General features: G+C 55.8%; 1 protein-coding gene across 1 annotated transcript in view; it reads right to left on the bottom strand.

Annotated features, from left to right (window-relative positions):
• Positions 1-16015, bottom strand: part of RGS12 (regulator of G protein signaling 12) — an 82876-nt gene that overhangs the window by 30450 nt on the left and 36411 nt on the right. The window contains exon 3 of the mRNA XM_077750595.1: positions 15597-15618. Within this exon, the coding sequence (XP_077606721.1) occupies positions 15597-15618 (22 nt within the window). The remainder of the gene's footprint in view (positions 1-15596; positions 15619-16015) is intronic.

The following is a 16015-nucleotide window of genomic DNA, read 5'->3' as shown; positions in this document are numbered from 1 at the left end:
CGCCTGTCTGATGCGACAGGTCACCTTCCATGCAAACCCTAGAAAGGTCACGTACATTGCAGGCTCCTCCCTCGCCTTCTTGTGAACAATGGAATCTCTTTGAGGGTGACGGCTTAGCCTGAAATCATCTCTATCGATTCTACCGTTAGGTATTTATAGGGGCCAGTCATCTAAAAGCGATAGTTTTTAAAAGACAGATCAACCAAGCCGGATTTGGTGTTTATTCCCAGGGGAAAGACCTCAAGATTTTCACAGAGCAGAGTAGTTCGTGGCCACACGTTGACGGTCACAAGCGGGAAGTTACAAAACAACTTTGTTAAAGCCCAACCGCCGATGTCGACGGCTGTGTGGCTTTCTAAGAACATTTCCAGTGAGAGCATCCCACCCAGACTCCGGAGCTGCTGGGTCCCCACCGGCTGACAGACGCGAGGACGGCCGCAGAACTGCCAGCGGCTTGCCGGCCGCCCCAAGCCGTGCAGGAGTGCGCGGGGGGCCTGCAGAGCAGAAGCGATCGCAAGGGCATGCGAGGCTGAGGCTCCAATCCAGATCTCAGAACGCACTGAGGGTGACAGTAATTACAGCGCCGATGTCAACCCAGTGACAGACAGAGAGGCCACTGGAACAAAAGCCAGAGGCCAGGGGCAGACCCCCAAATCTATGATTACCTGATAAAGGCGCGGCTTCAGTTCGGTGAGGAGAGGATCAGCGTCGCCATAGGTGGGGCTGGGTCCGCTGGGTCCCAGGCGGGAGAACGGGAGTGTCGTCCCCTGGGCCACACTGTGCATAAGGGACTGCCTCCGGGTGATCTGAGGTTTCAGTGTGAAACACTGCAGCAATGGGTTTACCCTCACGCTCAGGGGAAGGGCAAGGGCTGCTCTAAAAGGACACAAGCAGCATCACCAGAAAGGAAGAATGATAAATTGGATGATGTTATGATTACAAACTTAAAAATATTTTTTTAATTTTTATTTTTATCTAACTTTTTTTTTTTTACATTTATTTTTGATAGAAAGAGACAGAGGGTGAGCAGGGGAGGGGCAGAGAGAGAGGGAGACACAGAATCTGAAGCAGGCTCCAGGCTCTGAGCTGTCAGCACAGAGTGCAACGCAGGGCTCGAACTCATGAATCATGAGATCACAACCCGAGCCGAAGTCGGATGCTCAACTGACTGAGCCACCCAGGCGCCCCATCTATCTATTTTTTATGTAGGCTTCATGCCCAGCACGGAGTCCAACATGGGGCTTGAACTCCCAACCCTGAGATCAAGCCCTTGAGCTGAGATCAAGAGTCGGATGCCTAACCGACTGAGCCACCCAGGAGCCCCAAGATTAAAACCTTCCGATCAGCAAAAGACAGCAGTAGGAGAGCGATCAGGGAGCTGCGGAGGGGGGTTTCCCTGCACATGTAAATCCAACACAAAATCTAATTGTAGAATATATTTTTAAAAGTTTTCTAGAAATCAATAAGGAAAGGCAAACCATCTGGCCGGCACTTCACATGGAGGGTGTCCAAGCCGCCAAGAACACGCAAGGCGCTCAGTTCATTAGTCATCAGGGAACTGCCAGCACCAAGCAACCCCAATCCAGTGGCCCGTGTTCCCCTTCAGGGGCCAAAGGAACCAAGGTGAAGTGTGGGCAGTGTGGGGACACCCAGAACGTGGGTGGGCATGAACACTGTCTATCCCTCTGGGTACGCCCCCTGTGGCCCGGCCTGTGGCCCCGCGCTGCCGGGTATCTGCCCCGAGCCCCGCGTGGGTGCCACAGTGTCAGCACCCACTCGGGTGCCACCAAGGGTCCCGTGGGTGTGTGGACGGTGACGCACTTGCTCGACAGTGGCACGCGGCTATGAGAACACACAGCTATGATACGCGCAATGCACACAGGACTCACGAACCTAACGTTAGAGGGAGGGAGGGCGTACTGCACGAATGCTTTGTTTTTAGGCTCAAAACCCATGGGGTCAGCAGCGGGGCTAGGGGTCCACTCTGGGGACAGGGACTGAACAGGGGGCATGAGGGGCTCCCGGGTGCTGGTAACACAGCGCGTGCACTTTGTGAAAAGTGCTCAGGCCGCGTACTGCTGGTGAGTGCACCTGCCGCGTGTGCCTGATTCTCGAACACAAAGTCTTCACGGCTTGAAGAACAGTTGTAACAAACACACACCGGAAGCGTCTGACTGCAATACTCTCATGAAATGGGAGAAGAGACGAAAGAAGGGCCGTTCTCAATTAGCAGCATTTAATGTAAAATGTAACTTGGTATAATGCGATAAATTGTTCGAATCAGACTTAGTGATTGGCTTTCCTTTCTAGAGTTGTTACCTACATTTAATACATTCAAATTAGCCAAGACTGAGTTTTGGGACTTGTTAGAAAAAAAAGGGGGACCTGTCGTAACTGAGGACTGTCCCATGTGTGTTCCAAGCGGATGTGTCAGCGGCGGGTGGGGGCGGGGGACCGAGCAGCTGTCTGTGGCATGTCCCCAGCCCCGCGGGAGGGGCCGGCACACGCGAGCTGCTCGAGGGAACACGGTGTGCACGGGTCTGAGGATGGGGAGGCCAAGCGTGGGCGGAGCTGGCAGAGAGGGCCGGGGGCACACCGGGCACGGGGCAGGGACCCCGGTTCCTCGCCTTCCTCTACGGGCCGCCCACAGGGAGCCTGGCCAAACCCAACCTGGGGCGGACCCTTTCCTCCCAAACTGCAGCCCCTCTCCACAGCAAATTCTTTTTTTTAATATATTTTTTAATAGTTTATTTTTGAGACAGAGAGAGACAGAACATGAGCAGGGGAGGGGCAGAGAGAGAGGGAGACACAGAATCCGAAGCAGCTCCAGGCTCTGTGCTGGCAGCACAGAGCCCGACACAGGGCTCGAACCCACAGACCGTGAGATCATGACCTGAGCTGAAGTTGGCCGCTTAACCAACTGAGCCCCCGGACGCCCCTCCACAGCGAATTCTTAAAGACAAGTCACTGCCGCCTCCGTGGCCTGGAGCTCGAGCACGAACTGACGCCTGCATAAAGCTGGGGACCAGGACGCGGCGCCAGGACTGTCAGGCTCAGCTACACTTACAACATTCAGCACCAAGACCCGGACAAGCGAGGGGCACACAGATCTGCCTCTGGCGCTAGCGACACAGCGGGCACCGACGCGCCTGGGCCAAAGCTACAGGACAACCCGTCATGGCCTCCCGTCCGCTCGCTGCTCGGCGGCCAGTGCGTGGGCGGCTGCCAGGCCTCCGGTCGGAGGAAGGGCACCTCCCGGGGCCTCCGGAGTCCCCTGCACCGGTTCCCGCAGAGACGTGGGGGGTGCTGGCCCCACAGGGCGCCCCTCAAACGGGAGGCAGAGCCGAGCAGTGAGGGGTTCTGACGGCCACAGGACTCCCGCTGCGGTAGAGTGGGGACAAGGCTTCCTCACCCATGTCTCCAGTTCACTCTGGCGCCACTGAGCTCCCCCAGAATGGTGCAGGCACGTGGCGTTAACCAAAGCTCGCTGGATTCCAGAATTAGGTGTTCGCTCGTTCCCTGACTGTTCCAAGTGCCCGATACCGAGCCAGGTATGGGATACACCTGGGCCAGGGGTGGGCAGATGGCAACCCATTCATTCTGGGTTGTGAGGGCGCCTGTTGCCCTGCAGGTAATGGGCTATCACTGAAGTTCCTTGTGCAAGAAAGTGTCATGCTCTGAGTTTTGTTCAAAATTTTTAAAAATTAAAAAAAAAATTTTTAGGGGCACCTGGGTGGCTTAGTCGGTTAAGCGTCCGACTTTTGCTTAGGTCATGATCTCGCGGTTCTTGGGTTCGAGCCCCGCGTCGGGCTCTGTGCTGACTGCCAGCTCAGAGCCTGGAGCCTGTTTCAGAGTCTGTGTCTCCCTCTCTCTCTGACCCTCCCCTGCTCACACTGTGTCTCTCTCTCCTAGAAGTAAATAAAAATATAAAAAAAAAAAATTTAATGTTTTATTTATTTTTGAGAGAGAGAGAGAGAGACACAGTGAGAAGGGAAGGGAGAGACAGAATGTGAATCACAGAATCCGAAACAGGCTCCAGGCTCTGAGCCGTCAGCACAGAGCCCGACGCGGGGCTCGAACCCACAAACCATGCGATCACGGCCTGAGCCAAAGCCAGATGCTCAACTGACTGAGCCACCCAGGCACCCCTAAAATTTGTTTTTAATGTTTATTTATTTTTGAGAGTGAGAGAGAACACGTGAGCAGGGGAGGGACAAAGAGAGAGGGAGTCACAGAATTTGAAGCAGGCTCCAAGGTCTGAGCTGTCAGCACAGAGCCCGACCTGGGGCTCAAACTCACGAACTGTGAGATCATGACCTGAGCAAAAGCTGGACACTTAACCAACTGGGCCACCCAGGCGCCCCTTGTTCAGAATTTTTAAGAGACCATCTCCCACAATTATAGTGAAAAAAACTGTATCACAAGAATTCTGTCTGGCCAAGATGGAGTAACTAGGCGCAAACTTCCCCTCTTGCCACACATCACTAGAAAATTAGGGGACACCTGGGGGGTTCAGTTGGTTGGGCATCTGACTGTGGCCCCGGTCATGATCTCACGGTTCGTGGGTTTGAGCCCCGTGTCGGGCTCTGTGCTGACAGTTCGGAGCCTGGAGCTTCTTTGGATTCTGGGTCGCCCTCTCTCTTTGCCCCTTCTCTGCTCATGATCTGTCTCTCTCTCTCTCAAAAATAAACATTAAAGAAATTTTTTAAATAAAAATAAATAAATAAGTAAAGAAAACTAGGCAAAATATTGTCAACAACAGTTCCCAAAAAACTGGACCACAGTTACCACAAGACTGTGATCCCTGATGGAAAAGAAATCAGTGAAGTGAGCCCTGGCGCTGCCCAGCAACCCGCCAGGAAGCACCGCATAGAAGTGCAGCTCGGGGCGGGGGGTGGGGGGACCCAAGTGGATGATGGCTCTCCCGCTGAGCTGAAGAGACAGAGGCTAGACTCAGGGAAGCCCAGGGTGTCTGGGCCCTGCGGGAGCTGTGGGAGCTAGTGGAGAAAAAGAGCTGCCGAGAGTTCACAGGAGACTCTGGGGGAAACCCCTGAGGCTGAGTTCTAGGCTGTGTGGGCACGGGGGAAACCCCTGAGGCTAGACAAAAGGCAGCCAGCGAGCTGCAGGCTGACCTGTTCCCACAACTCACAGGGTTGGGAGATTTCTGAGTCCCACCCAGGTCTTGTCGAATACCTGCTCCTCGAAGGAGACCCCACATGTGCTAGGCTCGTCAGTAGCATGGCTAACAGAGCCTACCGGAAAAGCGACTTTAGACTTGCCTTAAAAAAGGCTAAAAACAAGCCTCAGAGGGATCAAGCCAACCCACAAGTAGCTTAACTATTAAACAAACTTTCATACTCTTCAAAGGAAGACAACAAAACCCAGCACCCAGTCGAAAATCTCTAGACACGTGAAGCTGCAGAAGAATGTGACCTGTAACCAGGCAGCACAACAGACCCGGGAATGACAGTGAGGGTGAGAGCAGCCAAGGACTTGAAGACACATAGCGATGTTGCAAACACGCTCAAGGGTGTTATGGAAAGCGGCGAGGGGAGAGATGAAGGGCTGTGGGAGAGACAGAGGCGGTGCTGAGACAAAGACACAGCCTCTGAAGTGAGCGGCTCACAGGACAGCATTAACGCTCATTAGACCCCGTGGAAGAAAAGACCAGTGAACGTAAAGACGGAGCTAAAGAGCCTACGAAGCGTGAAGCAGAGAGAAGAGGAAGGACTGGAAATGCACCTGTCTCCATGGTGACAAGGAAAGCTCACGTGGCCTAACATTCTTGTAGTTAAAGTAGGAAATACCTGATCCTCACAAATCCCCAAGAGCCGGCACACAAACAAAACCAACCCAAGAATTATCATAGTTACGATGCTGGAAACTGGGAATAAAGAGAAAATCTTCAAAGCTTCCCAGAGGCATACACTTTATATTCTTACAGTTTATTGACCAAGAGGACAGGGGATTTGTTTGCAATTTGCCCCAAAACTACTCTAGGAGAGAACCTGGGCAAAGGGCCCTCAGGGTCTACTCAAACATTTTTTTTAAACGTTTATTCCTTTTTGAGAAACACAGAGAGACAGAACATGAGTGAGGGAGGGGCAGAGAGAGAGGGAGACACAGTATCTGAAGCAGCTCCAGGCTCTGAGCTGTCAGCACAGAGCCCGACGCGGGGCTCGAACTCACGGACCGTGAGATCATGACCAGAACCGAAGATGGATGCTCAATCGACTGAGCGACCCAGGCGCCCCAAAAACTTACTTCTAAATTATTCTAGCCAAATTTCTGACCTGATCTATAAAATACTTTCTCTCAGCAACTTTATAAACATTGAGAGTGAACGTTTTAGAATTTTTAGACCATTTCGAAAGTCCTTTGGTAAAAACCCTCCTGCATTTCAAACAATATTCTTTCGGCAGACTCTAGGAAAGTAAAGCACACACAGAAAAATGCACGAATCACAAGTGCATAGTCAGATCTTCACGAGGAACGCGGCCCCAGCTCCCAGATCAAGAGGCAGAACTTGAGCAGCCCAGGACTGTTAACCACCCCCCCGCCCTCGGCGGGAACAGAGGACTTACTGAAACGGTCCGTACGTGCCATGCTTTTCACACTACAGTTTTCTAAGAGAGGCGTTTCCTACCAAGAATCAAAGTAATCAACTCCCTGGGAGGAGCGAGGATACACACCTGCTTCCAGGGAGGGCCTCTGGGGGAGGATGAGGAATGGACGCGGCGAAGGGGGGGTGATGACAGGGGCCTCCACTGTGCTTTTAATGCTTTAGAAAAAAGATCTAAAGCAAATAGGCCCAAATGGTAACACATATTACTTCTGGGAGGCAGGTATGTGCTCACTGGCTTTATTAACTTTGAACTTCCATTTGCTGGGGGGAAAAAAATCACAGTAGAAATAATTACTAATAAAACCGTGCTCCAAACATCTTGCAGAACTGGAAAGAAACAAGCACATTGAAAGGCATCTTGGCAGAAGCCATGTCTCTGTGCTTCCCCAAACTACAATCTCCAGTCTGACTGGTGCTTACAAATACTTAGTACTTCATACCCTATAAATACACTCTGTTATTCTGGGTATAATTTTTCAGCTCTAAAGCAAGCCATAAGGAATGTGATGTATTAAACCAAAATAAAGACTTCTGGTTAAAACAGCCCCTCTCGCGCAGCAAATTACAAATTAACATTCCATCTCTTCTATTTAGCAAACATTTTTGAAAAATGTGCAATTAGGCTGCACCGCCTTTCTGATGAGGAATTCACCAAAACCGTACAAGAACACACGGCATTACTCTGAAACCTTCTACATCTCTCTCTTCCATGATTTCAGAGAATGCGGTTCCATTTGCCAAAAATACTCAAGGTTGCAGCACCTCTGCTCAGAGGTGAGCCCCCAGTCTCTCCATCAGCAGGGCCCCCTCCCATCAGGGCTCGCCAGCAGCCTGATGCTGTGCCCCCAGGGCGACCCCCAGATGGGCGGAGAAGACACACACAGATGGGGAGGATGTGCCCAGAGGGCAACCTGGGGGCTGGGCGGCGCCACGTAGCAGGAGCCCGGGCAGCGCCAGCCACGGGGTCCTGACGCATGTGGAGTTTCACAGGAGTCAGTTATTTCCAGAAACGACTGGAAGCAGCAGGGAGTTCATCTGGGAGCTGCATTTACTCTCATGCCAGATGAAGTTAAAGGGGAGGCTCTCGGAATCCCAAATCCCTGAAATAGTAAGAGTCACTCCTGGAACCCAAAGTTTGCTATGAATGTGAAGCAGGTGCAACTCGGAGCCTCGAGGAAGAGCCACAAGGAGAGCTGGAGGAAGGAGACCCCAGGCCTGGAGGTGAGAAGTGAGGGTCCTCTGCTGGGTCTGATCTAGGCCACGCCCACCATCCTTCACTGCCTGCGCGGCCAGAGTGAAGGGGGGGCCGGAGCCTGGAAAGACACGGGCAGCCCAGGGAGCTGTGCTCCGGCCCAGTCAGGTGTGTTCCGACTTCGGAGGCAGGGCCCTTGCTGAGCCCTGGAGACAGAGAGGAGCCCTGGATGGACGGGGCGCCAGGCCCAAGTCCCTCACACCCGGCGCCTGGAGGAGCAGGTGAGGAGGAGGTTGTGAAGCTCTCATCTGGCGCAGCCCACATTCCTCTCGTTTCCTAATCAAGTTCTATTTAGAAACAGAACAAGCCTGCACAAGGCAGCTCCCCAGGGACGTACGGGCACACGAAACAGGCTCGCAGGCTCCCCTTCCCCACACCCCTGCAGGGAGAGGATGCAGGGTGAAAATCAGACATAAACTTCACAAAAGGAACCAAAGGAGGAGGCAGTCTCATGCCATAAGCTTCGAACAGGAGAAAAGGGGGAGAAGGAGGGGTAAAAAAAACCAAAAAAACAACAAGGAAAGATTAAAAGAGAAATAAAAACACAGTTTTGACAGGTTCTAGGCCTGGCCCACCCCTGGGTCCCCAGCAGGTGTCCTGGGGAAGGAGGTGACTCAACAAGACCCCAACATTCTTAGTGAGGCAGGATAATGGAGACACTGGGAAAGGCGAGCAAAACCATTGTAGGTAGATTCCCTGCTGCCACTGAGGATCTTGGTTCAGGCGGGGAGGACACAGGGACTTAGTGCCACGGCCTCTCTGGGGGCTTGAGAATGTCAATGCCAGAAAGTGATCCAGGTCCCGGGGACCGCTGACCTAAACAGATGGGGAGATGAACTGATAGATGGGTAAATGGATGGCTGGGTAGAAAAATGGCTGGCTGGATGGCTGGCTGGCTGGATGGATGGGTGGATGGATGAGTGGGTAGTGGGTGGATGGATGGATGGGTGGATGGNTGAAAGTCAAACTAATGGCACAGAAAGAGACTTTTGCAAGCAAATTGCCTTTTGCGCATGATGAGAACAGACCGACTCTCAATGAAGCAGAAACGTGAGGAACAGAGCCTGTGGGCTCAGCACCCCGCGAGTGAGAGCCGGTGAAAGAGCAGACGCTGCGAAGGCCAGCTGAAGGGGGGCCTCCCCTCCTCCGCCCGGCACGTGCCCCACGCGGGCCCCGCACAACCGCAGCTCGCAGCCACGNGAACAGACCGACTCTCAATGAAGCAGAAACGTGAGGAACAGAGCCTGTGGGCTCAGCACCCCGCGAGTGAGAGCCGGTGAAAGAGCAGACGCTGCGAAGGCCAGCTGAAGGGGGGCCTCCCCTCCTCCGCCCCGCACGTGCCCCATGCGGGCCCCACGCACAACCGCAGCTCGCAGCCACAGGCCCGGCCGTGATGCTACGGCTGTACATTCTGCCTGTGAAATGTACCCTGTGGCCAGGAACCCAGGACGGGGTGGGAACGGAGGAGGGCGGGAGGGAGCCGCTGGCCGGGCCCCATGGGGGTCTGGGCCTCCGAGCAGCCTGCGTGCCCCCGGCCTGGCCCTGCCTGCCTGAGGGCACACCCTGGGAGAACGCTGGTCCGCACTGACGGCCTGGCGTGTCCGGCGGTGGCTCCGGCCCACTGTCCCGCCTCAGCTGCCCTCTGTAGGGACGCCTGCGGTGGCGTTCGCCTATTTCAGGGTTGCTGGATTTGGGTTGATCTTTTAAAGCCATTTTCTCCTTTGCTTTTTCTTATTACTTAAGTTATTTAGAATACATATGTATCATTTTACCCAAAAAGGTCACTTTCCTCAAATATGGAATATGTAAAAATAAAGTGGGTATTAAATGCCAGAGGCTGGGAGGAGAGATGTGGCGTCAGAGCCGGGCACCCGGCTCCGTGGGGCACGGCCGCTGCGGTCCCCCCCACGGTCCTCCATCGTGGAGCCTCGGCACCCCCCCAACCTCTCACAGAAATGGGTCGCCATCTGTTCCTGGGTTCTGACTTACCGGTGTAGACGTGTGCGGCCAAGGGAGGCGCGACCTCAGGGCCCGCGCCGTCCGCCGTGGGAGCACGCGAGCTACTCACCCCTTCTGCTGAGGCACATGTACACCTGCCTAAGGGGTGGCCACCGAGACGGAAGTGACACCGCGTGTCCCGTGGCGGGCAGAGCTGACACACAGCACGGCTCTCTGGGGACAGCCTCCTCGGCCCTCACCGTGCGTGGCTCCAGCCCGGCTGCCCCCCTGGGCTCGTCCAGGCCCCGTGGCTCACTCAGGAAGTGCCAAGGTGAAGGTCTGAACTGCCCCGTGGAGGCCACGTGGTCAGAAGCCCCCTGCAGAGGACTCGCAAACCACATCTGGTAAAGGAGTCACAGCGAAAAACTACAAGATGCTCATGCAATTCAATAACAAAAACCCCAAACAACCTGATAATAAAAGACTTGCACAGACACTTCTCCAAAGGAGACATGCAGGTGGCCAACGGGCACGTGAAAAGGTGCCCCACATCCTCGCGCTCAGAGAAACGCAAATCAGAACGACAGCGAGGGATGACCTGCACCCACCGGAGTGGCTACCGTCAAAAAGACAAGAAGTGACAGGCGAGGGCGCGGACGAAGGGGACCCTCGTGCACTGCCGGGGGGAGCGCAAACTGGTGTGGCCTCGTGGAGGACAGGATGGAGGCTCCTCAAAAAATCAAAAACAGGACCACCCCATGACCCAGCCACCCCACTCCTGGGCACCCGTCCGAAGGGACTGAAAGCAGGATGTCGAGGGGAGATCGGTGCCCCCGCGTTCACTGCTCGCCACGGACAAGATGTGGAAACAAGTGCCGTCAGCAGCCCAGCGATCCCTCTTCGGGACGGGTGAAGCGATAAGGAAGCGGTGACGGGGGCGCCGGGCTGGTCCATCGGTCAGGGCTCTGACTCTTGGCTTCAGCTCAGGTCGTGATCTCACGGTGCATGAATTCGAGCCCCACATTGGGCTCTGCGCTGACCGTGTACAGCCTGCTTGAGATTCTGTCTCTCCCTCTCTCTCTGCCCCTCCCCTGCTTGCTTTCTATCTCTCTAAGTAAGTAGATAAACTTAAAAAAAAAAAATAACCTGCAGATGATGCTTGGACAGCATGGGGCTGGGTGCCCTAACCCGAACCCCAATCCCCACATAGTCGAAAATCCGAAAATCTGCATAACTTCTGACTCCTCGAAAAAGTAACTAGTGACAGCCTCCTGCTGCCGGGAAGCCTCACCGATGACAAAGGATTAACACACATTTCATATGTTGTGTGTACGAGATGCTCTATTCTTACAATAAAGTCAGCCCCAGAAAAGGAAACGTTACTAAGAAAACCATAAGGAAGATACATTTACGGGCCTGTGCTGTATTTATTGAGAGGAAAAACCCTGCGTCTAAGTGGGTCGGTGCAGTTCAAACCCACGTCGTCCAAGGTCACGCGGAGTCCAGTGCACAGAGGCCAGAGGCAGAATGGCGGTGGGTGAGGGGGCATGGGCGATGTCAGTCAAGGTTTACAGGGTTTCAGTGAGAAGGTAAGTGAGGTCTGGGCGGTGACTACACCTCACAAGCTTGTATCATGCACCTGAGATGTGCAAAGGGAGTCAGTCTATGGTCCTCACCACACACACACACACACACACACACACACACACCCCCCACACACACGTCACCATGCGAGGTGCTGGGCACCTCGATTGTGATGATCCCGTCACAACCTGTACGTGCAGCAAATCATCACATCACATACCCTGACCACATACAACTTTTCCTTGTCAGCCACGCCTCAGTAAAGCTGGGAAATATAAAAATAACAAAAGTTTGGAAAGAGAAACAAGAAGTCTGCGTGCAGAGTGTGTGGTTCCCGGTAACAGGGATGTGGTCGGGGGCGCCGGGCCCCCCTTCCAGACGGCACCCTTCCTGAGGCCCGAGGTCCCCGACATGAGGAAGCCCAGGGACAGGCTCAAATGGTGCATCTGGCGGCACTGCACTCCCGGCTGCCACTTACAGAGGGACAAACTAGCAGGGGGCGTCTCCCTGTGTCCCCGCGACTGAGCTCCCACGACCCAGGCGGGACAGTTTGCAAAGCCCAGCGCGGTGCCACGGGCTCCAACCACGGGGGGGCTCCTCAGGGGCCCAGCGGTGAGGCTGGCNAGCTCCCACGACCCAGGCGGGACAGTTTGCAAAGCCCAGCGCGGTGCCACGGGCTCTAACCACGGGGGGCTCCTCAGGGGCCCAGCGGTGAGGCTGGTGCACGGCCCTTCCCTGTCACCGTCCACACCTGCAGGGGACACGCCTGCTACCTTCCCGCCGCCCAACGGCTCGCCTTACTGCGCGTGCGCTGGAACAGGGCGCACAGAGAGACAGGAGACCGGGCTTAAAATCAAAGGCCGTCTGCTTTCAGAAAACAAATAAGAATTAACGATCACATGTCTTTCATCTGGTATTATTTCTGATTTCAAAAAGGTTCCAGTTTCAATGTTAAAAGAATCACCAAAAACAACAGAAATGACTGCCATTAGGTTATGGCACGGAGCTTACAGTGACTTCAAAATACGTGTCTTCGGGGGCACCCGGGGGGCTTAGTCGGTTAAGTGTCGGACTCTTGACTCCACCTCAGGCCACGATCTCACGCTTCATGGGATCAAGCCCCGCGTCGGGCTGTGCGCTGACAGTGCGGGGCCTGCTGGGGGTTCTCGCTCCCTCTCGCCCTCCCCTGCTCATTCTCTCTCTCTCAAAATAAATAAATAAACTTAGAAAAATATGTGTGTGTTTGTTATAAGGGGTGACGGATGGAAGCACCTGAAGAGGGACAGAGGGGACCCGGGCCAACCCCGCGTGGCCAGTGCCCGGGAAGAGGAGGCCCACCCAGCACCCCGAGGCCACAGGCTCACAGCTCGGCCAGGCGTCTCGGCATCTGTGTTCTACCGAGTGGGCTTCCCCGGGGCTTGTCTGTGCTACGAGAGGGCTTCACCACGAAGGAAAATCCTAGAAAGCCGCTGCTCCGACCCGGGCTCTGGCTGGCACCCGTGCGTCCGTGGATGCCTTCCTTCAGACGCCCTCTGTACCGCCTGCCGTGTGTGGTGCGGGGCCACGGCGTGGAGGCCACACGGCGACGCAGGGGGGTGACTGGCATGACGGCAGGGGACCCAGGCCTCTCGGAGGGGAGCGCGTGTTGTGCAAAGGGCCCAAGGGACACAGGAGGCCGGGGCGGGGACGGGGCCGCCACCACCCACAGCTCTGAGCAGGCGGAGAGCGGGGCCAGCGAGGCGTCGGGAGGGGAGCAAACCTCGAAGGGACGGTGAAGGTGAAGGGAGTGTGGCCACAACCGCCTGGGGTCCCCTGGGATGCAGGGGTGGGGGGACAAGAAGGGGGCCGGGGACGCCCCCCCAAGGGGACNCGCTCGCAAGGCCCCCGCACACGCCGCATTCTCCGCCTCGGAAGGCACAGCGAGCGGCGGCAGAAAGCAGCCTGACCTTTTGAGGACGGAGGAGTCGGGTGGGCGGACGCTGCTGGCAGAGCTGCCTGGTACAGAGCGAGAGGGGAGCGAGGGAGGGGAGCGAGCTCCGTGACAGTGAAGCCGCAGGCTCGGCGGCCCAGGACAGGAGGCCCTGCTGGTGCCCACCCTGGAGGCCCGGGCGCTGCCCTCGGCCCACGGACGCCCCGTCTGCGCTTCTGCTCCTCCCCTGTGCACAGGTGTCCGGATAGCTTCCCACAGGGTCGTTACATTTTTAAGCCTCTCTTAACTGCTAGAATGTTCTTCCTTTCCTTGAGGCAGACCCCTCGACGCACCCCGGGTCCCCGTGTGCCCTCCACGGAGGCCGGCCGCCCACGGGCGGCGGGCAGTGAGCCCCTCCTCCTCCTGGGAAAGTGGGAAACACTCGAGGAGTTGACAAAGTCTCAAAACAGCACTGTCCAACTTCAGATAAACCACACAGCTAGACGGTGAGAGGCTGCCAGAGGAAGGGACGCCACGGGGACCGGAAGACAGCGGTGACTGCCGTGCTCCTGAGTGCGCGACAGACCCCTTGCCAAAGCCACGTGGGATGGCCACGTGGAGGCCGTCCCAACCTGTGAACAGGGTGCTTTCCAAACCGGCTCCCCAGTCCCTGCCCCCCTCCCGTGGAGAGTGTGGGGCTGAAGCTCCCAGAACCAGCCTGCAAATGAGAAATGTTTTCTTCTCACCTGCACGCAGAAGAGGATCGAAGATGGAAAAACAGTAAAAGTATAAAAAAACTAAATAAAACACACGTAAGCCATCTGGCGCGGTTCCTGACATTCAGGACGTGCTGCGATGTAGGGAGCCTCCCACCGCTGCCACAGAGGGGCCTCGCGGGGGACACGCAGGGCCCAGAGAGGGGGGCGCGGTGGGGAGGCCCAGCGTTGTGAACCCAGAGGGCACTAGAAACCCAGCCGCAGGGCTCCCACATCCACCGCTCACAGAGGGAACGTGTCGGGGTCATCAGGCCGCGTATTGATGGTTAGACTGAACGCCTCACGTTTGTAAACCTCCTGCAGAAATGAATCCCTCCTACCAGGAAACACGCAGAACACGGCGGAAAGCGTAGGCAAGAACGGAATGGTATAAAAAGCACTTTTATCCTGGATTTGGTTACCGGTCCTATTTCTTTTCTTTAAGGAAGTGGTCCCCACTCCCAGCTGAAGACCGATTAAGTGGCATGATTATCTCTGCACGTAAAATAGGGAACATAATTCCTTTTATTAAAATAAATAACTCCCCAAACACATGGTTCAGGATCCCGGCCTCCGCCTCAGGTATCAGCACGTTTGTAATTCAAGATGGGCCCCGCGCGCACGCCCATGACCGGTGGCTCCCGGCCCCCCCCGCCCCGTCCGAGGCCGCCACCAATGCAGGCGGCTGCGGGACAGCAGAAAGCGTGGTGAACGCCTCGCTTAGTTTCTCTACCCCGGCTTTGCCCGGGGTAACCTCGGACCCCACGCTGTCCAGTTCTGGATGCCCGTGCGCAGCCAGCGTACAGTGAGAACGCAGGGCTGAGGCCTTCTGATGAACTAAAAATCACCTCTCAAAAGCCAGAATAGACTAATCACAACACGTAAACACACACACAACCTGTGAGCATAAGGACTTTATGAGGATTGTGAGCGACAGGGAGCCACCACGGAGCGAAAATGGTGCGGTGACATCAGAGCGACTGCCAGTGAAAGGGGCCACGGCTGGCCACCTCCTTCGGGACGGGCCGTGAGCGGGGTTCCCACACCCCGTTTGGAGGCAGGAAGAAGGCTCTCACTTCCTCTCCAGCCCCCAGGCCTCAGCGCACCCTCCTCGCCTTTCCTAAGAAGGGAGCGTGTCGCACCTGAGTCTCCCCCGAATTTCCAGAATTGCTCAAATTCGGCAAGAGCTCTGAAATCTGCACTTGCCGGTTACAAAGGCAGCGTGTTTTGACGTGTCAGCACAGGTGTGGGATCAGACGTGCTGCAGCCGACGCCCGGACGGCCGCAAGGGCTCCACCCGCTCAAGGTCAGATTCATAACATGTCTCTGCAATAAACGGCTTCCAGAACTCGTGTCTCGGCCACCAGGAAGCCATGGAAAGTTCCCCCAAGTCAGCGCTGACCAAAACCCTCCCCCAGGGGACGGGAAAGAACAAGAAAACATCTCTTCTGAGTGAATCAATGGCATATACACTTTCACAATGGGAACACTTGATAAAAGAAATAAAAATATACATCAGAAATTGTGACTTACCACCATCAGACACAGTCGCAGACTGAAAGAAAAGAGAGAGAGACATGAGTTAATTAAGCCTCATGACAAAGGCGGGCAGCAGCAGGCCTGTCGTCGGAGGGACAAGCCAGCAGGTCCTCCGAGGGGCTCCCGGCTCCCAGGGAAGGCGTCCGGGGACGGCCAGACGCCTCGGTGAGTCAAGAGCTCTGCTCCCACTTCCTGAGGGAACCCCGCCCAGGCCGGGCAGGCCGGGGACACGGGGCTCTGCGGAAGTCATCGTCATTTTCATTCGAAAGGAACAAATCCCAGCACGTCTGACACCATTAGTCACAGGCTGGGGAAACCTGGTTTGGGAGCCCGTCGCGGCGGGCAGTCCGCGGGTCCCCGCGGCGGAGGAGGCGGGGCCGCCCCCCGGGCGCCCTCCCCGCGCCGGGCGGCCC

Source organism: Crocuta crocuta, unplaced genomic scaffold, assembly GCF_008692635.1.
Source record: "Crocuta crocuta isolate KB4526 unplaced genomic scaffold, BGI_CrCroc_1.0 scaffold179, whole genome shotgun sequence".
Lineage (NCBI taxonomy): Eukaryota > Metazoa > Chordata > Mammalia > Carnivora > Hyaenidae > Crocuta > Crocuta crocuta.
Note: the sequence above shows the minus strand (reverse complement) of the source record. Positions and strands in the feature narration are given on the sequence as shown.